This window comes from Mya arenaria, chromosome 6, assembly GCF_026914265.1.
Source record: "Mya arenaria isolate MELC-2E11 chromosome 6, ASM2691426v1".
Taxonomy (NCBI): Eukaryota; Metazoa; Mollusca; class Bivalvia; order Myida; family Myidae; genus Mya; species Mya arenaria.
In genome coordinates this window covers 5793081-5820685 of record NC_069127.1, presented here as the reverse complement: position 1 = coordinate 5820685, position 27605 = coordinate 5793081, and the positions used below count along the sequence as shown (strand labels likewise).

The 27605-nt window shown below is 34.5% G+C and overlaps 1 protein-coding gene across 1 annotated transcript; it reads left to right on the top strand.

Annotated features, from left to right (window-relative positions):
• Positions 1 to 587: 587 nt before the first annotated feature.
• LOC128237199 (forkhead box protein O-like) lies at positions 588 to 24734 on the top strand. The gene is made up of 2 exons (XM_052952524.1): positions 588 to 1175; positions 15033 to 24734. Exons 1-2 carry the CDS (start codon positions 828 to 830, stop codon positions 16533 to 16535), a joined length of 1851 nt encoding a protein of 616 aa, XP_052808484.1. The 5' UTR covers positions 588 to 827; the 3' UTR covers positions 16536 to 24734.
• Positions 24735 to 27605: the final 2871 nt, after the last annotated feature.

The window sequence follows — 27605 nt, the reverse complement described above, 5'->3', positions numbered from 1 at the left end:
CCCTGCACGTGAATTTATTCCCAAAACGTTCAAACATAAATGTATTTGAAAGTTATAGTTTGATGACAAATTTTGTTCGAACAAAATGTTTTTGGGTAGTTTCATTGAGTTGATTGTGACTGATAAAATGTTTTAAGGTTATTTGTTTTTTTCCTTGTATTTGCAATATTTAAAATGTAACTTCTTCAACAATACAGTGAACTTTGACGCCGTTTTTGTTCAAACTTCTACTGTGTTTTGACATGACTTAACATTGTTGTTGTTGTTGTTGTTTTCTGGTAGATATATACGTTCCATCTATCTTTAGTTAATGTCAAACCCCTAATAGGGATCTAGTGTTGATAAATGTTGTGGAAGAAACAGAACTTATAAAAGCATAGTTAAAAATAGGCGGTACAGATTAGGTCTAAAATAAAAGACATTTAAGTAAACTTCTCGTATATTCATTTAGAAAATGTTTTGCATTTTGCAATACTCTTGATAGTTGAATGTGACCTTAATCTTACATTTAGATTTGCGCGTAGTCCATTCCACAGCGAGTGTGTAGTGCTCCATACCTGTTGCACACAGTATGCAAATCGCCCGTGACAACAGTCGTACTACGTCATATTGTGTTCCAGAAATAGACAGCATGTACACTACTACGATAGGCTAATGTTTTGATTCTGTGCAGTGAAACATTGACATATTTTTGTTGGTTTTTGTTAGTTTGTAAACTTAAACTAAGTGTCGGATTTATGCATGGAACTTAAACTGAGGCATGGTGGTTATTATCGATCGATTAATTGTTCAATTAGTGGAACAAGTGCGCTGAGCTAAAATCCAAAATGGACGCAGTCGAGATTGATCCAAATTTCGAGCCTCAGACAAGGGTTCGCTCAAATACATGGCCATGTCGACCGGTTGAGGACTTCGGAAATGAAGAACAGCATGGGTCTCCAGCTTCTGACGATCCAGGTGTGAATGATCACCATAAAGATGTGTTAGGAATTAAGCAAAAGACTTCCTCGCGAAGAAATGCATGGGGCAACCTATCTTACGCTGACCTAATTACGAAGGCAATACAGAGCTCACCTGAGCAGCGTTTGACCCTGTCTCAGATCTACGACTGGATGGTCCAGAATGTCCCCTATTTTAAAGACAAAGGGGACAACACAAGCTCTGCAGGCTGGAAGGTTTGTATTAGCAATGCATAATTATTTTTTAAATGACTGCTTTACTTTTTGTATGTATTGCAATTAATATTAATTATTATCATTAAAAGACCAGATAATAACTAAAAAAATCGTCTACTGAAAACATAATGTGACACAAACATATCATATTTATTTATTATAAGATTGCAGTAATCACCCATTTACAAGAAAAACTATTTTTGATTTGATTTGAGTGCAGCAATTTGTAGAACCTTATAATTTTCAAATATAAAATATTATAACCAGTGCTTTTAAGGCAATTATTGGGAATTGGCCTTTTTATTTTGGGAATTTTAGCACGTAAATACTTCAAATATGGAAAATATGGCCTCCTACCAAATTGACCCCTGAGACCTTCCAGCCTTACCATTTTGGACCCTTTTAAATATTAGCTTGAGACCTCCCCCCCCCCCCCCCCTTGTTTATTTTCAACAGAGACATTCTGGCCCTCTTATTTTTTGCAAAACGTTTTGGGTAAAGACAAAACATTTAAGGCTTCCAACCCACAAATGGCTTCAGATACACAAAAAGCCCACACTCTGATTTGAAATGAGTTTGTTGAATTATGAATTGAATGAATTATTATGCTTACCTTAACAGTTAACATTGAGAACAGCTACCTTTATTGCAGACTCTGTGCTGCCCAAGATTAAACTTGCCTCATGTAGACATTGCACACCCATTGTCATAGTCCTCTAGGAGCATTATATAAAAGCATTGAATATAAAACTTACATGTAGAGAACTTCAGTGTACAGAACTTGACCTCCAATTGTAATGGCTCATTTCATTGGTCACATGACGTCACGGCCAGGAATGGTCATATGTTGAATCCGCTCCCTTTGGTGGATCAGGTCGGACTGAAATGAAAAAATAATACAAACCTATTTTAATGTATATACTTTATGGAAACAATGATCTTTCAATGAAATTATGTAAAAAGAATTTTACCAAAAATACATTGTCTATATTATTCAATTCTTCTTTAATTACACGTAAAAAACATAAAGAAATTAAAGACACTAAATGACTAATTCATCACACATCTTGTTCACACCCACAGTTTGCCTGGCAAAGTATGCATTGATCAAACACAATTTCAAAGTCTTAATCTCTATTTATAAAAATATTAACCAATCATATTTATTTATATTTGTTAACATGTAATATTAATTATTTTGTATTATTAAAAAAAATTAGGCTGAAACGTCTCTGTAATCAGGGGCCGAAATGTCTACAGGATGGGGCCGATTTGGTCAGCAGTCGAAAAGTCTTGCATATCACATAGGGCTGACTTGGTAAGCGGCCGAAAAGCAGTGTTCGACACTAACGGGGTCCCCGGATCCCGAGGACACCATTTTTTCGGGAGGGACACCTAAACTTCGAAGTGCGGTATTCCGTCGGAACATTTAAATTTCTGACCGATAAACGCTAAATATCAATAAATAAGTAGCATTTCATTAAATTATTACCTATATTCGGGTCCCCCTAAATTCCTTGACAGTGCATGACAAAATGATATTATATTATTATAATCGCACACACCAAAGCAAAAGTATAGCTGACCTTTTTACTATAGTTACGTCATGAATCTATAAATAAACAGGTCATGTCACAGGGCACATGCGGGTTTACGCTTCCGTTTTGTTGTTTACATTATTAACAAGGTCAGAGGTGACAGAGATTTATTATCGGCAAACTACTTATGTGGAATTGTTATGCGTATGTGTCAGAACCGCCCAAAAACGATGCCAACACTGCTGACTTTGATGCCTTAATGATGCGACCTTCGAGTAGTTACAGTAACATTTACGGCACAAAAGACCGACATCCTACATTCAGCATTCTTTGTTAATTGGCATTCAACTTATCAGTATTATTTGTTAATTTTAAAGACATTTATTTTAATGCTTTGATCAAAACAAAATAGTAATAAAATTTGCAAAGTTTAATTAATTATCTAGAATCAATTTATAAAATTTTACGACTTTTTGGCACGCAAATTAACATACACAATTCTTGGTTGTCTGCTCTTTCAGTATGCACGACACCTGTTGGGCAGTCTGATTGATTTATCAGCAGCTCTACTAAATATTGACTTGAGTTTTCACAAGCCAGATGTAATATTCCTCCTGTTTCTCAATGAAAGGCACCGACATATGACAAGACCCTGGACCATGATGTATTTTATGCGTATTTCCCGAAAATCTAAAAATAGTAACAACATCAAGTTTTTGTTTTCATTGTATTCATCTTTGTTTTTGACTGGGACATTCTACCGCTTTTGAACCCAATCCACCGACTTAGAGACCCAAATACACCTCACTGCCATTGCCAGAGGTTCACATGTCTGACATTCAGTGCTACTAACGTGTCATTACATGCTGTTAAAAACATGTATAATAGGGTGTATACTTGAATTACATAATTGAAAAGTAAAAGACACTGTATGTTGAATTAAATATTAAAACAGGCTCAACAATGATAAAAAAAAACAAAAACGGGAAGGGACTCCTAATTTCAGGAAGGGACCCCTGATTTCAAATGTTGGTGTCCCTTCGGGATCCCTTGGAAAAATGGTTAGTGTCGACCCCTGAAAAGTCATACATATCGCATAGGGCGGATTTTGTAAGGGGCCAACAGGGCTTATAGTTGAAAAAAAATGTACTTTCAAATCTTTGCGAAGCTGAAAATTTCAACTCGCATGATCTAAAGTTCACTCGCAACACTTTTTTTCACCCCTTTGTTTTTGTAAGAAAATTGTTATGTACTCAAAAAAACAACAATGTTTTCTGTGTCATGATAATACACTTTCCAAAGCCGTTGGATTCATTAATATGGAAACCGTATGTATTGAGGAAGTCTGAATTGCAGTCTGCGCAAAATATCTTGTTTTTATTGTCGTCTGTATTGAAACTTAATTTTATGTGTAGTTTTTTTCTCATTTTATTACAGTTTTTATGGACGGTTTATTTATATTTTTGCTTAATTTGATGGACAATTTTGATCACCACCATCAGATTGTCAATTTTAAATATCGATACGTAAAAAACTTGATTTTTTGCTTGACTTGGTGATAGATTGTGCCTGGAAATTGATACCATTTTAGCCAAATTACTACCACCTTATATCTGAACATGAAATACCAGGGCCTAAAAAAAATGGTTTGGGTTACCCGACCATACATAGGACATCGACGAAGAACCTATTGGTTTTATAGTTAGTTGGTAAAAAATAAAAAAAATAATTTAAAATTGTGTTTTAAATGTAGTTTAAACCTTTAAAGCTTCATACTGCAGGGCTCTCACTAGGCTGAAAATTTTGGGAGAAGTGACTTCTCCCTTCAGTCAATTTAGGGAGAAGTGGGGAGACTTTAGGGAGAAGTGATACTTTTCATAACACCTGATACAAAAACTATGCCATACCACACACCTCAGTTTATATTCACATTCCAATTGATTGCTATAACTATATAAAATGTTCCTAAAATAATGTATCATTTTTTGCTCAGCAAAAGTGTATTTGTCAATGTCACATAGTTTATCTCCAAATAGCATCTAAAATGAACTGTCAATAAAGTAGGGGGACGAATCTTGTTTTGGTACGTTCGGGATAGGGTACGAATGTCACATTCAGCTGTGCTGTTATTTACTTGTCTCTGGCTAAATAATTTTAAATATGCTGACATTTAAGAACCAAATGACATTTAAATCAGTGTCCTTGATGAAAAATTTACCAATACATAATGGGAAGTTGAAAAATTAACTCGGAAAATTGTTCTGACAAAACGGCGATCTCGCCGATTTTTTTTGACATCGTAACTGTGACAGGAGAAAATTACTGTAAGTAAACTCTACATAAAGCAAAAAAATAAATATTATTTTGTGTTTACAAATATTTTTTTACATGAACATTTTACTAAAACCAATCAAATATTTGGTGATACGTCATGTTATTGATTTTCATAGCGCCTACTTGCCGATGGCCCGAGATGGCTATGACCGTCTGCTTCCAAAGCAACAACGTTTATTTGTCTTGCATTGTTTATTCAATACATATATTAATTACTTTTTAACTTAAATTAATGCTTGACACGATTTTCATAATTATGTCTCCAATTCTATCTCATTTTAACGAACTTATAGCATTTGATCAGGATCTTCTGAATGTACATTCTGATTGGTTAACTTTCAATAGCTCCGCCTACTGGCGATGCTTTGGTAATTGGATGACACGGCCCATCGGATTAGGAGATTACCAATTTGTATGAATGGCTTATTGTGATGTTTTGACTAATGGGACATTGGCCAAATACTCGCTGATTGACAGATTTACAATGTGCTAAAATTTTCGGCGAAGTCAATGTCGCTTTGATGATACGAATGGGCGAAGTCTGGGAATTTTAGGCGACCACTTCGCCCAAGTCGCCCCCTCGCGAGAGCCCTGTACTGAAACTTACTTCAACACCATTCTCTAATAGTATGGTGACAATAACGTTCTTACATTTATAAAGTTTGATTTTTTTTTTTAAAAAGCTTACCTACCCGGACTGTTTTTGAAAGGATGTACATTGTAACCCTAACCAAATCATTTTTACGGTTGTCCGGTTAGCGCAGTGGTTAGTGCACTCGCTTCTCACCTAGGCGACCCAGGTTCGATTCCCGGCATGGGCGCATGTGAGTTTGGTTTGTGGTCACCAAGTCAGACAAGTAGGTTTACTCCGGGTACTCCGGTTTCCCCAACTACACTAGACCACACTCTCCCGCAACATCGTGCCAACGAGAGTGATTAATATAAGTTGCAATAGCTTGTTTCACAATTGTTGTAAAAATAAATAAGTTTAAACTAAATCATTTTTATTTATTTTTGCCCAGTATACAATATGTGCTATTAAAACATAAGACGCTTGTGTATACATCACCATTTTATGTGTGCTCTCTTTCTTAGTCCAATTTATTATCAAGTAGTTCAGCGGTTTAAGATAAATCTATAGTCATACAAAAAGTAGAAATATTTATATGATGTTTAATAACATTCATTGAAGGGGCAATATTGATAATTTACGCAAGATTTTAATTTGAACCATTTTTAGCTCTACTGGCCAAAGCTTATGCGATGGTAATGTGTACGTAGTTAAGTATGTGCATCCGTGCGTCCGTGCGTTTGTAAACAATTGCTTGTGAACAAGATACAGTTTAAGGGACGGACTCCCCCCCCCCCCCCAAATTGGGAAATGTTAAAAACCTTTTTGTCTGAAACCACTATGCAAATCCTTGCTATTTTGAACAAGGCTTTATTTAGTGGTCCACTACCATGGTTGTTCAAATTATGCCCCTTGGGTCAAAACTGGCACTGCCCTGGGTGTCACAATTTTCGTAGAGACTTATTTAAGAAATATTTTCAAAATCTTCTTGTTTCAAACCACAAGGCCCATACCTTTGATATTTGTTGTGGAGCATCATATGATGCATTTGAAAACATTTGAAATAATGCCCCTTGGGCAAAAGCTGGCGCCACCCCTTTTGACTTACTTTTTAATTTTTAAAGCTACAGTAATGAAATTTTGACCATGTGAACAGTTTTGCAAACAAGCATTAATGTTGTCCTCGGATGTCCTTGACATTGACCTTTGACCGACTTTTTATCTTTAAAGCTACAGAAATGAAATTTTGACCATGAGTACAGTTTTGAAAGCAAATATTTTTTACCCTCAGATTACCTTCACTTGGCACATATTAAAATAGTTCATGCAACTAATCTGCTTACAACACTTCCTGTCCTCAGATGTTGAACGTGCAGCGTTTTCAGCTAATCCAAACACAAAAAGTGAACTATATATTTGTTGCCTATTACTCAAACATACATGCTCTGGATTGAAAATGACCACAAGAGCCATGCCAGTAGAGCATAGGCCCTTTTGGGCCTCTTGTTTAGAAAGCCAGTAGATGTAAAGTACCATAGCATTCATTATTATGTTTTTCTTTTGCATTAACTGAGAGTATAATGGACACTAAAGTCCCAAAGTCGTTGAATCTCAGACTCCCTTGTCAATCCCTGCCCATGTTACTTGTTCAAGTGCACATGGTAACCCCAAATTGTTTAAGTAAATTTAAGTTTAGTCAAATAGTCACAGCATTTGAAGAGTCACTGGCAAACCAATCATACAGTAGGCTTGAGGCCATCATTTTTTAATAATCTGATTTACAAACCCGCCGACACAAGTTTTTGCTAAAATGAAATAAAAATAAAAGAGATCATCAACTGTTTTATTTTTACTTGGCCCGCCGACCCGAAAAATTGGGTGCAAATAAAATAAAATAACTTCTTGGAAAAATTAAATTAGCTTTACATGATCATTAAAAAACAACTCGCAGACTTCATTTCCGAGTATTAAACCTATATCACGGGTTTCCCTGGTGATTGGAAGCTGACATTCGGCTATCCATTGGCATTCTCTACAGCTTTTTGATCGCCGAGCTGCTACGGCGACGTCATTGTCGACAACCCACGGATATTTCCGTATGACTCCGTTACACAGATAACATTGCAGCTTGTTGGCTGAGGAGATTCGAATGCGGTGAGGATGTGCTAAAGCCCGGAGCCTGAACTCGTCTATTCCACGACGCTCTGTGCTAAACATAGGCCCTGTGCTTAATGTTGCAAAAAATCTAACTTGATTGTCTGCCAATTACACGTTAAGTTTTTCGTCTATCAACTGTGCTTCAAAAGAAAGAAGAAATGCATTCTTCAACTAGTTTTAACGAATTCGCAAAACATATCCGCATTTCGAGCATCGATGCCGTGTTTTAGTATAACCATCAAGGGAGGTGACACTGAATATCGTCTGCAATGGCGGCATCGTCAGCTGCTTGTTATTTTAAAGTGAAAACAAAACAGAAACATCGACAATCCAGGCCATCAACCTTAACCAATTGTTGTCGGAGTTCGCATCTGCTTATTTAGCGGACAAAGACGTCCATATCGAGCGTGCGGCCGGGGATGATGCGGACACGGATTTAAACACGCCGTTCTGGGTTCTGAATGATTTCGGGTAAGTGAATTTTAAAAAAAAACACGCCTTTTCATTTAGAGAAATATTCCAGTTGAAACTTTTTACAAAACGCAATTTATTGTCGGTATTAACAATGATGCAACGACAACGAGTTAATATTTCGCCAAATTAATGCGAGTTAGGCTGAGAGTGAGATGAATATACGGTACTGATGACCCTGAATACCGATGGGCTATGAATAACATTATTTAAAGTGACGAGTTTACGGACATTTGAATGGATTCATTTTTAATTTTAAAAAAAACATATAAACAAATGTCATGGCAAATATAAATAACAGGTCATCATTTCCATTGTAGCCAAAGTTCGGAGCTTTGCCCTATGTAGAGAGTGTGGCAAGCGCCGAGTTGTGTACAGCGCTAAAAAGCTTTCTACTGATGAAGAGCGGTCTGTCATGCGTGTGCAGGAGGAGCTCGTGTATATGTGCGGCAATCCACTATTCCATGATGGAATATATACCACAATACGATCATTGTCAAGGAGGGAATTAATTGCAATTCGATGATGGAGGCTGCTTATTATGCAGGTAGAAGTTCTATGAAATGTGTAGCAGATTATAAGCATTTTAATGCCTGGTATTCTGGTAAAGAAATCCTGTTCTGACATCTCCTGTATTAAGGTCTTACTTCAAATATGAAAAGTATTGCACCTATACAGTCATAGTTTTAACAGAATAATCTGTTCATCATTCATGACCCTGTGTACAGCAGATTTCTGCCACATTGCATACAGTCTTATTACAGTTATATGCCTCATTGTCTTAATGTTGGTATCTAGACTGTTGGTATAACTGTTTACTACATATTTTTTAATGATCTGGGTTGTTGTTTTTAAATAACTGTAGTCCCGTCCTTTTACATCACATGATTGGCACTGTAACTGCTGCCCCTATTTTATAAATTATAGTTTCTTTTGTAACCCTATATAGCTTGTGCAGACATGTCAAAATCTGTAATAAAACAACAAGCATTTTTTTTCAAAATACAATGAAATTGTGTGATGCACCTTGCAAATCAATACTTGTAATATGAAAGTAACATGTTGTTAAACTGTGTTCATTGTGTGACAATTTCTCACCAACAATTTTTTTAAATGGCGATGAGTAGAGTGATAATTTTACTGACATGTTATTGGCAATTTTCAGGGAAGACTGTCCAGTTTGACGATGTCTGCTTCCACTGTGGAGATACGGAGGTAGCCGACAATGAAGGAATAAAAGAATTAAAGGAAGAATTTGGCATTGTGCGGCCCATATGTGAAAGTGAAAATGACAGATTATTGTGAAATTTTTGTTATTCCAAATTCAATGACCTTGCTGTTTTCCCTAATCAGAGTACTAAGATGTTATTGTTAATCAGGCCTTGTGTTCACAAAGGATGAAATTTCAGGATCAAGATCAAATATAATGTATTTCAAACTTTGCAAAATGTTATGCAATGCTTAATCGTTCTATTTAATGTTACAAATATAAACATCCTGCAAAACTTTTGAGACACTATATTTAAAGGTAAACTTTACTCATTTTTTGTTCATTTGTTTAATTAAACAAACATGAAAAATATATTGCCTATGGTTAAAACATTTAATGAACTGATAATGTTTTAGTCCATATTTGTTGAAGAAAGATGTATGTACATCATAAAACTTAAAAAAAACTTTCCAGTTTTTTATAACAATCGGGCTATATTAATGGTTATAACTGTAAGTAATTTAATAAAAAATATGTTTTCAATTGGTTTTACATTGCAATGACTCATATTAGAGATGTTTTAGCCAATGTAACAACAATACTGGATAAAGCCAATTCAAACATTTTATATTCAGATGAGCCAGATTCATCTTGCCATGTTTATTTAGAAAAAAAGGAAATTAATACGTTTATACGACCGATTTTTGAAGATTGATCCTGATTTGATCCAGATCTGTTATTGTCATAAGTGTAAAAAATTAATTGTTCAACATCAATGACAAGTTAAGCATGTTTTCATGATGTAACTTGGAAGATTTTTAGATTTGTGTGTGTATGTTTATAAAATGTATTGGAAAAAGTGTTCAATTGCTTCATAAAAATGGCAATTATTTTTATGGATCAACTTGATCCAGATCAGGTGATCTTTTGTGAACACGGGACCAGTAGAGCACATATACTTAATACCTTTAAAAGCTGACTACATGAAGAACTTGACACTGTCATTAAGCACTTGTAAATACCCAGTAGAAATATACATATTTATATACTTCAAATAGAATTGAAGCCAGATTCCTCAACATATTTTATTTGTTCACATAACCTAAATTAGCTATTCTTTACCGTTTTAACTTTCTCAGTGTACAGTTTTCTGTTTCATTCTTTGTACACTAACATATCTGAAGTGAAGTAAAATACTTAACTGTGTATGTATTGAATGTGTGGTCAACATTTATGACCAATCTGTTGGTTGATATTGTAGACCACTTTGTGAGAACTTGATGTCATTATGTTCAGTTATTTCACAAAGTCTGTAGTTATACTGCTACAATACTTACAATATACAGTATAACCTCACTTTGCGACCACCCTGGGGACCCTTTACAACTGGTCTTATTATTGAGGTGGCCTAAATAACGACCTTAAATGAAAGAGCAAAATTTGGAAAATGGACTTGAACATTGTGTTCTTAATTTTGAGGTGGTCTTATTATTGAAGTGGTCTTTAGGGGAGGTTTTACTGTATCTAAAATAGCTGATGTTTGATGTCACCTTGAACTGCTACATAGAACATTAATTTTGAGTTGTTATGAATAAGAGAAAGTTTACCATTCATCATTGGTAAAAGTGCATTACAACCTAAGTAAAATCAAATAGTTTGCAATATTTGTTTGACTGCTGTTTAACTTGATGTAAGCGAGTATTTCATCTGAAATTTCATTCTTGTTTAACGAGTTCATGTAACCATAAGCCAAAACATGTTTCTTCATTCAATTTATTTTGTACAATTCAATTGTTAATCCATTCCAAATCTTAATCTGGCTTCAATCTACAAGACTTGGAAATAAAGCATATATTGAGCAAATTTGTGTTGTGAAGTAAAATAGTGTTTTATTATACAATTCTGTGGTTATTATGGACACAAAACATGCATATACATGATATATAGCTCTATAAACAGGCATTTTGGGCTTAAAATGATAAAAATGAAAATAAAATTTATGCTCCCTCTCAGTACTTTTATTTTTTTGTACGACTGCTCACTTTTTCAGCTTTTATTTTTATTTTTATTTCGCCCCCTCGACTCAACATTTTTAAAAAAAATCTTGTAAATCAGATAATAAAAAAATGATGGTCTGAGGGTGCACAAAATTTTAGAAAACTTGGATATGCTCGAAAACTCCCTTATTAGACGTGGGTATTCAGCAAAAGTCATGCCCCCTGCCCCTATAGAAGGACAGGCCTTTAAATCTATTTGGTGTAGCTTTTCCCTGTTTTAAAGAAAAGTACATTTCTTTTCCAAACTAAATTCTGTGCATGTTTTTCAAAAAAGCTTGTAATACATGCTCTTGACCCATTTACATGTATTACTCATAGGGTACCTTTTTAAAAAATGTAAACAGTTATTGCGTAATAGTGATTAATCTTCCCCTTTACGAAATCCCACTCTGTTAATTTCCATCAGTACAGCCAATCAAATCTTAGTTTTAAAGATACTGACTAAGAGGTTTCCAGCTATATCCTGTTCAGCTCAATGGAATGTAGGTTACAAATTGTGAGCAGCATACTCTATAACCCCATGCTCCATGTAAAAGTACACCTTTGTTTACAAACATGTGAAGTTTTTGTGGGAATCACGAGGCACACCTTGACGTCATGTCACTCGAGTTTAACTACAGTGAAGATATTTGAGCACTTTATCAGAATTACCGGTATAGAGTCTATATTTCTTTTAGTAGTTTGTGTGGTGTACATGCTATTATGATATTGAAAAACACTCCATTATTATGATGTTATCAATAATTGATAGTAAGGTCATTCGGTGTGTGTTGATAAGTCTCCAGTACAGTCATGATACATGTACTTATAGATAATGTATTGAGAGTATTCATTACTATACTATAAATGTGTTTTATAACAAACTTTTATAAATAAGGCTTTAAATTTCATACAAAATCATATGTAATGTAAATGTTTATATTAAATATCAATTTGAAACATGAAAAGACTTCAACATTCATGTACATGTTATTGGTAATCCTATCCATGTAAGCCTAATTTCTGCTAACATGTTTAAAATTGAATGGTATTTGATATGCTGTATAATTCCCTCCACACTGCAAGAGCTAATGCCCTCTTTAAATATTTATTTAAGCACAATTAGCCATATAATGGCTAAATGCGTACAGTCAAATTTTTCCACAGCTTATTTTCCTGGCTTATGCTTCATTTTTTCATTTCATATTATTTTCATAAAGATTTGAAAGTTTTATGTAGTGTTTGCAGGCATTTTTGTACATCTCACAGGTCAGAATGTTGATTTCCCATGACATATATCTTTATATTTTCCCAATTGAGATGAAATTGCAGTCAGGAAAAGTCTCGCTACTTTACTTACCGTACTGTGCACGGTGCCCCATATTGCATGCCGAGGAACAATTCATTGGAGACACTTCATTTACAATAATAAATGCATTTATCAGCACTTTTGGATGACATTCATGGTTAAGTATTGGTACACTAATTTCTAACAGAAATACATGAATCAAATAATCTCAATTTATCCCAAAATTGACAAAAAGGCCTTAAATTTATCCCCTAATTGGTAAATTTTACGATGCAAATTTTCCCAATTTGCCTAGGGTCTATTTCCAAACTTGAATAGAAAAAGCACTAGCTAGTTTCAGGTTTAATGTATTTGATCTTTGTTTAAAATTTCAGGTACTACAAATTATTAGCGCGCTCACATGATCAGGAACTTAATAAGTTTTGGTCAAACATGTACAACCATATATATACAAATGTAACCAACCAGGTAGGAGTTGAAGAAAGATGCTTTTGGAAAAATGAACTTATTTGGCAAATTTGAACCTTAATTGAAGCGTCTGTTTTGGCCGGCAGCCCGTTCTTATCGAAAACCCTGCCTGATGCTTACAACAAGTGTCCGTGGGCATAAAAATCAGTGGTGATCAATTATAGTACTGTCATTAGTAATCAATTAAAACCTGTTAAAAGAAAAAGAAAATATGTCCCATAATTAATTTTATGTGGCTGTGGGCATAATAACCTTGGTTCTCATATGTACACAAAACAATCAATATAAAATTCTGTACTTTTAGCTCTTTTGATTAAAAAATAAAATAGAAAAAAATATTGTCATACACATGTATCAACATGTGTCATTGTCAGGGTAGTTGTCATGGCACTTTTTTACTGTCGGTGTTGTGTGAAGTGTCTGACATACTGTGTTAGGTATTTGCCTGTAGTTTTGTACTCCCAGCGAACATTTCAATGAACAAATCTGTAGGAAGTTTCATCCCCCGGACTTAAATATGTTTTTAGTTTAATCCCTTGTTTTTCCGAGAAAAACAGACATTTTACATCTGCTGTTAACCGGGCTATTGCCCATCACTTCAAGCATTTTATATTTTATTTTTAGTTGATGCACATGTATACATTAACCTACCACGTTATATAGTTACATGTAATTAAGATAATTTATCTCCTGGGGAATGGTGATTGTTTCAACCTTGACAATTATAAAAGTGAAACCATAACTTTTAATTTCCTACAGTGCTGCCTTAAATGTGGGCTGTAGCTGCCTTTCTCTTGTTTAATGGGATCCAGGCCCGTTATTAGTCTCCCTAGGTATGTGGCATCAGACTTCCAGGTCAGACTTCCAGTGTGCACATGAGAGCCATTGTAAAGTGTCATTAAAGCATATACAAGTATGAGGCCTGAGTGTTAATGTGCTCACAAAGGCCTTGATGTGACAGTAAAACATAAAATGATTTGAAAAGTGAATTTCACAATTAATTTGTTATGTGAATGTCATGTACGTTTATAAATTGTGGAGCTATCATCTAACGTTTTTCGCTTTAACGGGATTCTATCACAAATTTTAAATTTGCAAAATTTCCTTTTTGAATTCGTTGAAATAAAATTATTTAGCTTTTTATATGAACAAACACCAAACAAAGACAAAGACAAGACAAACAGTTTATTTGCTAGAAGGCCACCAGCCCATGCAAACATCACACAATACATGCATGAAAACTACTTGTACAAATTAGTGAGCATGGATAAAATAATAGTATCTGTCAAAACATAGTTTGTAATTAAAGTATATTTTAATACGCTTCCATTGACTTGTAACAAGCATATTATGTTTATTCTTGGTATTAAAAGAGTATTTCTCCTTTCAAAAGCTGAGTATAAATAGTGTGCAGTGTTTTCACAACATTTTCAATGTAACAAGACATCAATATATTAAACTTAATTATATTTGGGTTCTCATAATATTTTCCATCTATAAATTCTTGTCTGATAGTATCATATAACAAACAAAATCTGGCAGATACTCTTTTTAGGGGAATCATTCTGTCACATGACAAAATCACTATAAAAAGTAGAATTCAAATCTGAATATGTTTTATTGTTTACACTTAAAATCATTGTTTTCGGTGTTGAACCCTATAAAGTGTAAACAAGTCCCTTTAATAAATGTGTAAAAATATGGGTCTATGAAAGAAACAGTAAATATATAGTGTTCAATAACTGTGTCATCTCTCTTTCCAGAACTCTATCCGGCACAACCTGTCCCTACACAGTCGGTTTATGCGCATACAGAATGAGGGTACGGGCAAAAGTTCCTGGTGGGTTATCAATCCTGACGCAAAGCCGGGCAAAGCTCCGAGACGCAGGGCTGGCAGTATGGAAACTAAAAGTCTTGAAAAGAAACGAGGCCGAATTAAGAAAAGAATTGAGGCAATTCGTGCAGCTCAGGAAAATGGCTCCATCACTAGTGAAGACTTTAATGACCTCCATTATGGGTTTAGCTTGAGTCCCGAGTTCCGAACAAGGGCTGGTAGTAATGCGAGTAGTTGCGGGCGACTGTCTCCGATTCAGGCTGCTGTTGAGCCAGACCTGCACGAGAGCCAGGTGCCCCCGATGTCTCCTATACCGTGGGCACATGAGGTTGACTATAACACTAGCAGCAATGAGGGGTACTCATTGGTAGACAGTTTAGTGGGCGGGCTCAATATAGGTGAGCAGGGAAATCAGGGGCTTTCAAATGATGGTAATGATGTTGACATGATGTCTAATAACACCATTAAACAACAGTTGCTCTCCGGAGGCTCAATGTTAAGATTTAACACGCAAAACAACTATGATAGTCAAGGATTTGGCAACCTTCCTGCTCCACCGTCTTACACTGACCATCTACAGCAGCAACAAAATAACCAGCAGACGACAGTATTAAACCTGGACACCATGACCCAGCCCCAGAACAGGTCGTACACCGTGTCACCAAACCCAATGTATCAGGAAAACATTATGTCACCAGCTCGACAGATGATGCCTAGCCCCGTACCTAACTCTCTAGTGGTTAACACACAGCACTCCCCCGCTCGATCTCCACAGCTGAGTCCTAGCTACTCCCCACGAGGATATGTTCACTCCCCGCAGCCAGTCAAACGCTCTCCCCACCTTTCTTCCACCGCGATGGCCAATCAGCCCTCAGCAATGGCGAATCAGGTTCCAATGAACCAGTCTGGACATGGCCAAGTGGGACTAGTCCAGCAGACCCCAGTAAGCAACAATGGTAACCGATCTCTTCTCCAGCAGTGCCTAGAGGCCCCGAATGACTCAATGCTCCGTGCCGCACTCACACAGCAGATGAACTCGACATATCAACCGCAGCAAGTCACCCTCTCACAATCACAACCTTTCATACAAAACACTTACAGTACCTCACCGGTACAAACTATGAACTTGAATAATATTAACAATAACCAAGTGAATAATTCGCCTCATACTTCTAGTAGTATGGTTAACTACGCTCAGTCGCCAAACCTCGGGGCTTCTCATGCTTCTCAAGTAGGACCTGATGAACCTATCAGGAATGAAAGTAACATGAGCCTTGAGCAAATTGACACCCATAGCATGCTTGATCTCGATTACGATGTTGAACAGTTGCTTCGACATGAACTAGCCATGGATGCCAACCTTGATTTTAATTTTGAAGCGCAGCCGTCACAAAATGGCCCTACCTCAGAAAGCCAAAATATGGTCCGATGACAATACTGTGGACTAGGTCTCTATATGAAATAATATGATCAAAATGGAAAGTTCTAGAAGTTTTGGCCACTGTTGAGCAGCTTGGTCAGAAACACAGGAACAGGTTAAAGATGATGGTGCTTGCTTCAATCCTGGTTATGAGGTGTTGTTGAGTTCCTTGTGAACTACCTGTTAGTGCTTTTTGCTTTGAATGGTGAAGTTTTTGTTATGTAGAGTTATACTAGTGCTTGTGTACTAGTGCTTGTGCAATGTTTTCAAAATGGCCAGTGTGAAAATGGAATTCAGGTTTTACACAGCCATATAGACAGTGGCACCTGCATATTCCCGATCTATTTCAACTGAAAAGATCACATTGGTTAAGTGTGTGTCACAAAGTTTTGAGCAGATGTCAGAGCAGTGTACATATTTATGTATATTCATTGTTTGAAGGATAGAGCTAAATTGTGTGTATCTTAAGCTACAGTAAAACTGTATGTTTTAATAACACAGTGTGATATTTAACAGGCAGAGGAGAGACTTTGTGCTTTATTGCTGCCCGTCTTTCAATTTACCACCAGTGGGAACTCAGTAATGCAGATTCTGGTAGTTTGGCAATTAAGCTGAATAAAAAGTGTCAGGAAAAACGTTGTGCTGAAAGACTATCACTCGCTCGCAGATCATAGAATTGAGAAGACGTCAATAACAGTTGGTGTGACCATCAGAAGTGTCGGCTTGCTGTGTGATATTGACGGCTTTGTTCTGCATATGGAGAGTACTGCAGTCTGTAATTGGAACTAAAGGTTCCACTTTCCAATGGTCTCTTGATTTTCATTATCAGCATTTACCGTTTTTGTATTTCATCCACATTTTAGGTCAGGTCAACCTGTGTATTTTACCAATTCTTTTTTTTTTTAAACTTACATTAGTTATGAGTCCTTACGGTACAGACTTAATGATTTTAATTAATGTACATAAAAATGTTATTGTTTTTAATTCTTTAGACCCTCTATTTTTCTATCTTTTTATTTACAAAAAACATTTTGAATTCATCTTTATTTTGAAGTAAAAAAATTGAAGTATTTTGATAGCCTTTGTGTCGTTGATGAAGTTGGCGTCCTTGACGACAACAAGAAAATGATTTTCAAATAAATTTCATATACTTGTTAAGCAAGGGAAATAACTCTGGCTTCAATAAGTGTTGAGTTATGCCATTCTTCGACTAAAAACAACAGGCAAGCGTCAGTATTGGCTATGTGGCGCTCTTGTTTTTTTTTTATTTGCAACACAATTATACTAGATGGTTCTAAATAGAAACTATGGTAGGCTTCCATACATAAATATGACCATACCGCTTCAATGCTAGTCTTTTTCTTCCTTGTCTGTTTTGTAAGTTTCATGCAGACAATTCATAAAAACATAAAATACTTGGAGATATTCCAAGTTAGTTTATACTCTGTTGGATAAACTATGACTGATTCTGTATGTTTAAGTTTCATTTCCGGCATTTCCATCATTACTGCCTCACTTCTATTGTGAAATATGCGCCCTGGCTGTATTCAAAATAAGGACATTTTTTAACATTTGGAATTCACCACCAAACTGTCATATCGTGAAAGAATATATTGAAAATTAAGACACATGTATTCCTGTAATATCAACTTGAGAATTATTTTGTATTTGGGGCTTAGAAAAGAAATCAAAATAGTTACACTTTAAAAATAGCAGCTTGTGGACTTAAAAAAAAAAAAAACGATCTTCAAACTATTGTTTAAGTACCAGTATAATGAATTTGACTTAAAGAAGAATTCAATGTCAGGGCCTTTCTACCAGTCATGGACACCCTGGCCCTTTTTCAGTTTTGGCGAAGAATTCAAACAATTTGGACAATTCTGTTTTACAAATGGAGTAAAATATCAGTATCACAGTAAATATAGCGCTCAGAAACATCATTTAATGAATTGTGAGATTCTCATTATATAAAAGTTTTGATCTTTTTTTAAAAAGGGGAATTTCAGATGCTATTTTGGGTAGAAATAGAGGGTCTGACCCTTGGAGGAGTTGCCCAGTTTCGGTCGTGGCAGAGCTTCAACTAGTTTTTTTTCCTTCACTTTTTATTTACAGAAATACGATCCTAAGAGAAGTTACCACTTAGATGTTGAATGACACAGGCCCCTGCAGCCATTTCATAACCTCATGCTGTTATCCATGTGTATGATATTCTTTCATAGTGTGACATCAAGTTTAGTGTGGTGGATAGTTGACTAACACTAGCCAACAACATTACATAGCTTCTGGATAAATGGCTTCTGGTTAAATTACTTAATTATCGCATTCAAGGAAGAATATTCATATTTCACAATGTCTACTATACATGTACATGTGGATTATGTCACGAGGCATAACTAGTTCGAACATTTCTTAGGAACAATGATTCTTAAATTCATAAGTCAGAAACTGGGTGAAGAGTCATTGCAAATGTGGTTTTGAATATTGTAAATTATTCAGAACCACATTTTTTCAGTGCCTCTTGACCCAGTTTCTGACAAATGAGAAACAAATTAGTTTGAATTATAACAAGAAGGCTCTTGCAGCAACATCATTTGTGTGTGTGTGATTTCAAACTTGTACATAAAGGCAAGATGTATGATGAAAAAGAGATTATGGGACATTTATTACCAGTTGGTGTGTGTTAGTCAACAGCTGGCATGAAACTACCATCATCAAAAATGACTGAAAGTATATCAGAACACCAGGAACACTATTTTTTGTCCACAGCTGAGTGTTAAGAATAAATCAATTTAATGAGGATATTCCATGTACAATACGACCATTATGAAGTTCAATCATCTGATTCTGTATTAGCCATAATGCCAAGTGGCATATTAAGCACAAGTAGTGTAATTAATACTAATTATATCTTCCCCTCTTAGAGACTATTTTCATGAAGTTCAGTAATAGGAGTTAACTCGAATTACAAGTGAAGTGCATAATTTCTCTATTTAAAACAGTCTTATTTGAATATGATTCCATATTACATGTAGCAACAAAGCTTAGTTAACATATTTAGCTTTACATGTAGTGGTGTAATTGTGTCGTTCTGTCTAGGAAGGGAGAAAAACTGTTTTCTTCTTCTTTATATTTTTCAACAATTTTTCATCCGAAGCAGAACTTGGAAACTTATCTTAGAGAAATTGATTGAGACTTGAAAGACAGATTGATGGCGTTGTAAAGTTGTGAACCCTTCAAGAAATATTACTGCGGCAAAGTTTCCGCATTTTGTTTGTTTGTTTTTATAATGTTAACTTTGTATTGGCCATATCTGGCTACTTACCGGGGTGTGTGAAACTGAAGAAGTGTCTCTTTGCCATAACTGTGCTTAATCTATAATTATGTTCTATTTTCTTACTCTTTCTAGCAATATTGGCCATAGTTATACTGTCTGAATGCAATATAAACCAATCAAGATGTCACTTGATCAGATTGGTGCCTGCTGTTACTAAAAATGCTGTTGTTGTCACCGAGTATAAGTTTATAATTGAGATTTTCCATTCACAAAATTGTCATTTAATGATTCGAGAAACTGCATATTATAATTATAAGCAGTTGTGAGCATTTATGGACAAATGTACTTTGGCCTCAATGATAGGACACTAAGGTGATAGCTGTTTTAGGCAGTAATCACAACATTGGCCTCAATGATAAGTGCACTGTGATGTAATCACAAACCTCTAGTAGTACTTGATAAGCATGAAAATGTTTTGGACATTCAACATCGGCCTTCTTGTACATGGAGTCCACTTAGGCGCTATCTCAGACAATCTGTACTCACAATACTACCTCTTTTGTAGTAAAAACAGCTCTTGTGTGCATTCATGGACAAGTGTCCGGTTGGCCTTCATGATTTAGATAAGTTCACCATGGTGATAACCCCTTCCTTCAAGAGTCTTGTGTGCATTTATGGACAAAACTCATGTTAAATTTACTGTGGTGATATCTGTGAAGCCTTTTAGACGGTAATCACTCCTGTTGTAGCCTTAAGAACAGCTAAGTTCACAATCGTCTACCTGATCAATACTGGAACCATCTTATCTACGCTGAAATGTCAGAGACTGAGGCTTGCTATCTGGTAGAAATAAATGCCGGTCCACACATATTTGTCTGCACAATTCTTTAAGCTTAGGAAGCATTTCAACCCAGAGTTTAATGATATCTGATGATTACTGGATAATGATACTGCCATGTTATGTTCTTGCTAGTTTTTATCAATCCTCGTCACATAATCACTAGGTTGCGGCAATGTACTTAATAACTTTGGTAATAAAGTAAGGTGTGTGCCTAATAATATCATAATACAGCTCTTTAGAACTAACAAGATGTACTGTCTCTTGCTTGTATTTCATTGATCTAGGTAATTTCATGTTGTCTTACCCTAACTTTATAAATGTTTCATTTTATTTGCAGTTTCGTTCTCCACTTATTTGTGTTTTCAGGAAGTAAATATTCCAACACTTTTGTATTATTGAATACTTGTTTGATATATTTTTGAGTACAGATTGTGTTTCATTAATGCAAATTAAGTTAGAAAGTAATATTATAATTTAATGTTAATTTTTCTTATGATACTCCTACATGAACATTACAAAACACTCCCTAGCTTCCTTTCCGTTTTATTAAAGGGAAATTGTCAGCTCTAATAATCAATTGTTCCATACTATTATTTTAGGATTTTAGCCAGTTCAGATTTTAAGTAATTTTTATTGTTTCATCTCTGTTAACACATTTACTTTTATTTATCTCTTCCGTTTTATCGATTTTAAAAATAAGTGGGAAGATACATCTGCCCAAGGTTTGCCTATAGGGAACTTGCTGCGTAATTACATATAAATGTTCCATACAATTAAATAGAAGAAATCTGGCCTTCTCGGTCATTCACATCATTGTACAGACATGGGGCCCGATTCCTCAGAACTTTGTCAAAGTAAACAGCGTGATTAACAACATCGTTGTTAACTTTTAAACGTGAATAATTTGATTGTGTGCTCATATACTTGGATATAACCAGTATACCTGAAACAGTTGTCTCAAATCTTGTTAGAAATACAGCTGATCATTCAATGACAGGATTTCAGAGCAGTAACGATTTAAAATGTAACATCAATGACATTAACAATGTTGTTAACTTGAACGATGTTCTGAACAATCGGCCCGTTTCTAGATATCTGCTTTTATGTGTGTGTATGTGATAGATGAGTTTAATGTGATATTGTTGAGTTTTTGATATATATTTGTTTTTTGCTTTAATAATGTTTTTTTTATGACGATGATAAAACTTGTGTCATCAATTCTCAATAGATATTATCATGTGTTGTAAGAGTGTTAAAATGTAATCCGGTTAAATATAGTGAAATATTTTGAATCGTTCTTGAAATGAAAAATATTTGTTAGATTATAGATGTTTTGTGAGCTTTTAAAATGGATTTGTTAAGATCTTGTTTCTGTGTGGTTAACTGAATATGTTTTGATGACATTTTTTCTGCTGGTGTGTAAATCATATTTTTGTTGATGATTTTAGGTATATCTTAAACGGACTAGTTCACTGATTTCATGATGGCAATTTCTTTTATTTATTTTTTCAAATCAAGTTATTTTTAATATTTAACACCAAACATTAACCGGTTGATACTTGATTGGACAGATTTTTGTAAAGCATGCCTTAGGCTATTTAATGTTCAATAGAGTTTAATAACCTTTTTCTGCAAAAGAATATTTTTTTCTGTGATATTTTTTAAGTAATTGTTAACAATTGAACTCTTAATTAAATCTTTAATGATATTTGATGATGTTTTATCATTGAAACAAGCATTAAATTTTATTTCTTTCACTGTGAAATTAATGTTGTCAAGCCCTATAAAACATGAACAAGTACCTTTAAACTTTAAATTTAAGTGCGTACTATATTTATGGAAAAAAACGTTCATCTCTTCCTCAGGTGGTTGAGCCAGAAGTTATTAACATAATTGAGGTTACCGGTACTTATAACGATACCGTATTGGAAAATAGTGATGAGGCCTGATTTTATTGCCTTTAGCATGTCCTTTGGTCTTAATTGTTGGTTTTAACCTTTTTATGAATACAAATACCGAGATTTTTTAACCTCAAATCCTTTTATTATCATAAAAACATTATGATCTCTGTTTAAATATCCCTAGCACGTAGCCTACTACTGTTTGCAAATGAGCATTTCAAAAGATTGAATTGTGGCAATGTTTTCTCTGCCAAAATCCACAAAGGCCTTCTGAACAAATAAATTTTGGAACCACAAGAAATGGATGTTAATGTATCACGTGACGTAACTGCTAATTTGGACTGCCCAACTGCCCTACAGTTAACATTTTAGACATTTACGTGTGCAACTAATATGATTGACAGTTAAAAACGAGCAGAATTGGATATGCATTGCCGTTACTTCTAAGGCAACTTAAAACTATTTTGACATGTTGGGTGTGACTTTTCTAGTTTTGGCAGTATAACATAATCTCCTCATCAGTACTAAATTGCAAAGTGAACATGATTAATTCCTAAACCGATTGCCATGCATGTTTTAGCTTAGTTTATTTGCAAGCAGTAGTAGTTAGTTACTTTTGCCTGCACTACAGTAAATGATTGGGGTTTTAAGGATTAAACAGCATGGTACAAGCAGGCATACTTTACACCTTCTATTGACATTGGTATGAAAAATCTACATTCATCAATCTTGAAACTCATTTATCTGTTTGAAGTGTCGCTGCATAATGCAAATTGATTGATGGCTTAATTAATAAATGAAATTCAATGCACATCATATCATACATTTCTTTGGTGTACATGTATTGCTAGTTGAATAGTTAGTTTAGGTTGTAGATAATTTCATAGGCTGTGTGATGTTGTTCTTAACATAGTATTTTTTTAAATTTTATAGCAAACATTTATTTTGTTTAGGATTTTTTAGCGGCACTGAAGGCAACAGCTCCTACTAGTCATTGTTTGTGCAAAGTCAGACCTGTCCACCATGAGAGTAGCACTATTCATACTTGTAACGTGTTTTACCCGATCATTTTGTAATTTTCCATACAAAATAGGTGTTTTTTAAGTTGTTGATGATTCATGTGGGATATCTTCTAACTTGTACTTCCTAGATTTATCAATCTTATTTTCATCAACTTTTCTACATTTTATTTCTATTCTTCCTTGATTGGAAAATGGCATTTGTTTCCATGGAAATGTATATTTGTTTGTTAATGATTTGTAAATATATTGTTAATTCCTTTAAGATTTTGTATATATATATTGTTATTATGAAGACATGTAGTTTTATTTTAGTGTACATACTGGTATATTGACAAATAATTATTCATTGTTTTTATGACTGTGTAATATTGTTATTCATGTAATAAATTTAGTGTAATGCTTGATGGATGTTTTATTTACATTCTTACTAAATGCTTCATAATGGAGTTTTATCCTTATTCACAACATCTTTGAAAAGTAGCTATGATCAGTATGTAAAATGCTGACAATATTACATTACTCATCCAAATAAATAATGGTATTTTATTTTACCACATTCAACTTATTTTTATGATACTTTTATATTTTTCATAAAAAAAATAATTCACATTTAATGTTCATTCAGTGATATGATATGATTTTGGTAATCATTGTTGATTGAAAAAAAAGAAATATTTTGTACGAAACATTATTTTCGATGTCTTCAATTTTAAAATGGCTACATTCATGTAACTTCTACTTAACAGTTTAGAATAACGTTTGTTTTACCCGTTTAAGAATAAGGTTTGTTTTACCTGATAAAGAATAATGTTCGTATTACCCGTTTGAGAATAACATTTGTTATGTTTGGGCCTGAATGACTGCTAATCAAAGTTGTTGAAAACACTGATAAATGAAGGCTTTCTACTGTCATATAAACTAACTGCTTGGTTTTGCATATATACAGTGCTAAATGTTTCTCATTTTCATCGTAAAATATTTGCTGTATTAAAAGTTTCAAGCTGATACTGTTTGCAGAGTTATTGTTGCTCAAATCGTTTTATGACTGTTTTATTTGTGTGTCAAAAGATTTTCATATTCTGTACACATGTATATTTTAAGTTTGAGATGCTAACTTGAATGTCATTTGTAAATACTGCATTTCACATTGGAAAATACATAACAGTAATGGAATCTGTTTGTCTTTTGTCATGTTTGTCTCTTGTCATGGTAAAACCTTGAATATGACTAAATATGATGAAATCAGTTTACTGCTGTAGACACCAATCTGTGAACAGATCTATTTATATCTTAGCTTTGTAAGAGCATCCGGCAGTAAGCAAACATTGATGCTGTTGAAAAGATCTGCTACTATAACTTTGTAAAGCCATGAATCTGAAGACATCTATTGATACAATCTTGCGCACAATCATGCCAAAGAGAGCAAAATCATGCCAACGAGAGCATAATCATGCCAACGAGAGTGACTTGGCATCAGTTAATATACCTTCTTCACAATCGTAAAATAAATAAAGTTTTAACTAACTATTAATACTGCTTTTGAAAAGAGTCTGGGATCAAACCCATTTATAAGCCCATGGCTGTTGATACTGATTTGGATTTTATTTTAGGTATGCGAATAAACCTTTTTTATCCTAACTGCTAACAAACCTACTGTATCAACTATAGTCCTAATCAACCACTTTATTATATGAAATTATGTTGGTTTAAATAATAATGGTGGAATACAGCTGTATGAGTGGAATACGGTATGGCTGTATGAGTGGAATATGGCTGTATGAGTGGAATACAGCTGTATGAGTGGAATACGGTATGGCTGTATGAGTGGAATACGGCTGTGTAAGTGGAATACGGCTGTGTAAGTGGAATACGGTATGGCTGTATGAGTGGAATACGGTATGGCTGTATGAGTGGAATACAGTATGGCTGTATAAGTGGAATACGGCTGAGTGAAATAGGGCTGTATGAGTGGAAAATCAAGGGCTACTAAATTTTGCAAATGTATTGCGAATGGATTGATGGTCGGATATTTCCAGAAATAAAGGATTGACCTGATTATAGGCATTGAACTGACAGGCTTTCAAGCAGGCCTTTATTTTCCTACTTTTTCTTGAAAAGGCCCTACTATCTCTACTTTTTTTGTAAAAATAGTTCAAGAAATAATAGAGAAGTATTTACTAAATGCCTTGATTGATTTATCTAATTCTTGATTTTAATAAGAAGCCATTTCTAGAATTTGTGTAGGAAAAGTTTGATGCACAGTAGGTCTCCAGTGCTTCAAGAGGGGTTCTATAATGAGAATGAGTGGTGCATATTGAAAAGTCAGAGACACCCATTCCAGGTTCATCTCCTCACCCTGTTGCTGTATCCCTCTTGAAGCACTGATTTTTAAGCAAAGAAAACTCAGGTACATCACATTTGATGAATAGGTCATTTATTTGCATGCACAAAGTTAGTTTAAGAGCCCTACTATCCCTCCTTTTTGCTCTTAATACCCCTATTTAACCCTATTTTTAGCTCGACTATTCAAAGAATGTGGAGATCTATACTACTCACCCAAGCGTCGGCGTCACACCTTGGTTAAGGTTTTGCATGTAAGCAACTTTAAGTCATTAACTTAGCAAATACATCATGTATTTCATTGAAACTTTAGATATGTATTCCCAACTATCTAACCTACTAATTTAATGAAGTTAGATAACAACTTTTTGGAATATAATGCAAATTATGGGCCTTTATTATTTGACTTAGAAATTCTGGTTACGGTTTTGCATGTAAGCACACATAGGTTTATATCTCAGCAACTACTTGATGAATTGCATTGAGACTTTATACAATGGTACTCAACCATCTAATCTACTTAAATAACCAAGTAAGATAACTCTAGTTTGCATTTAATTCAAATACATCATGTATTGCATTGAAACTTCATACACAGGCTCCCAACCATTCAACCTTCTTAATTAATCAAGAAAGATAACTCTATCTTGCATATTATATAATTTTTGCCCCTTTATTATGCGACTTTGAAATTATGGTTAAAGTTTTGAATGTTAGGACACATAGGTTAATATCTCAGCAACTACTTCATGTATTGCATTGAGACTTTATACAATGGTACTCAACCACCCAACCTACTTGAATAACCAAGTTAGATAACTGTATTTTGCAAATAATGGCCCTTTATTATTGGACTTAGAAATTCTGGTTTAAATTTTGCATGTAACCACATTTATGATAATATCTCAGCCAATACATCATGTATTGCATTAAAATCTAATTTTAGTTTACAGTGATCCATGTTTCGCCAAAACTTTTCAATCCTTACATTGAAAAGCTGTGGAATAGTCGAGCGCCCTGTCTCTGTGACAGCTCTTGTTTTAAAATTATCCTACTTTTGTTCTTACCTTTTTTGTTATTGGTCAATTGAAAGCCTGTGAACACATCAACATGATAGCAAACTGGCATGCAAAAGCCAAACTTGTTTTCTGTATAAAAACTATTGTTTGTAACAGAAGTTGATGTGATCTAAAAATATTCAAGTAGTATATTTATACCCATACTTGAATATTTTTAGATTACATATACCATCTGTTACAAACAATAGTATTTATATAGAAAACTATATACTTGTAAAACCTTACTGTCAGGTACGATGGGCAATGACACTGGGAATGGGATATGTTACCTGTTGTTCCGTGATAAATATTGACAAAAATAATAATGCATGTAACTCAATCTAAAAAATGACTTGACATAGCTTTATATTGCCTTTTGAACAATATAAGTTTTGTGTTACTTCTGAAATATGCTTTTTACAAGTTTTCAGCTTTTATATACTCCCTGAAATATGTTCCACCTCAACAAACAAGCAATGTTAAATCCCACACACACTCAGAAGATGAATAATATTTCTAGAAATGGCAATAGTTAGTCATGATTTAATTTTATTAGATCCTAAGGAATGTGTTTTTGAAGAAGTTAACCAAATTTGATGTTTGTGAGATGTCTTTGGGCTGAAATGCCCTCTGCATGGAAGGAAAC

Excerpts from the sequence above, each read along its gene's own strand:
- LOC128237199 (XM_052952524.1), top strand. The coding sequence starts at position 828 with ATGGACGCAGTCGAGATTGATCCAAATTTCGAGCCTCAGACAAGGGTT. Across the intron at positions 1,176-15,032 it reads CAAGCTCTGCAGGCTGGAAG|AACTCTATCCGGCACAACCT; the intron begins GTTTGTATTAGC and ends CTCTCTTTCCAG.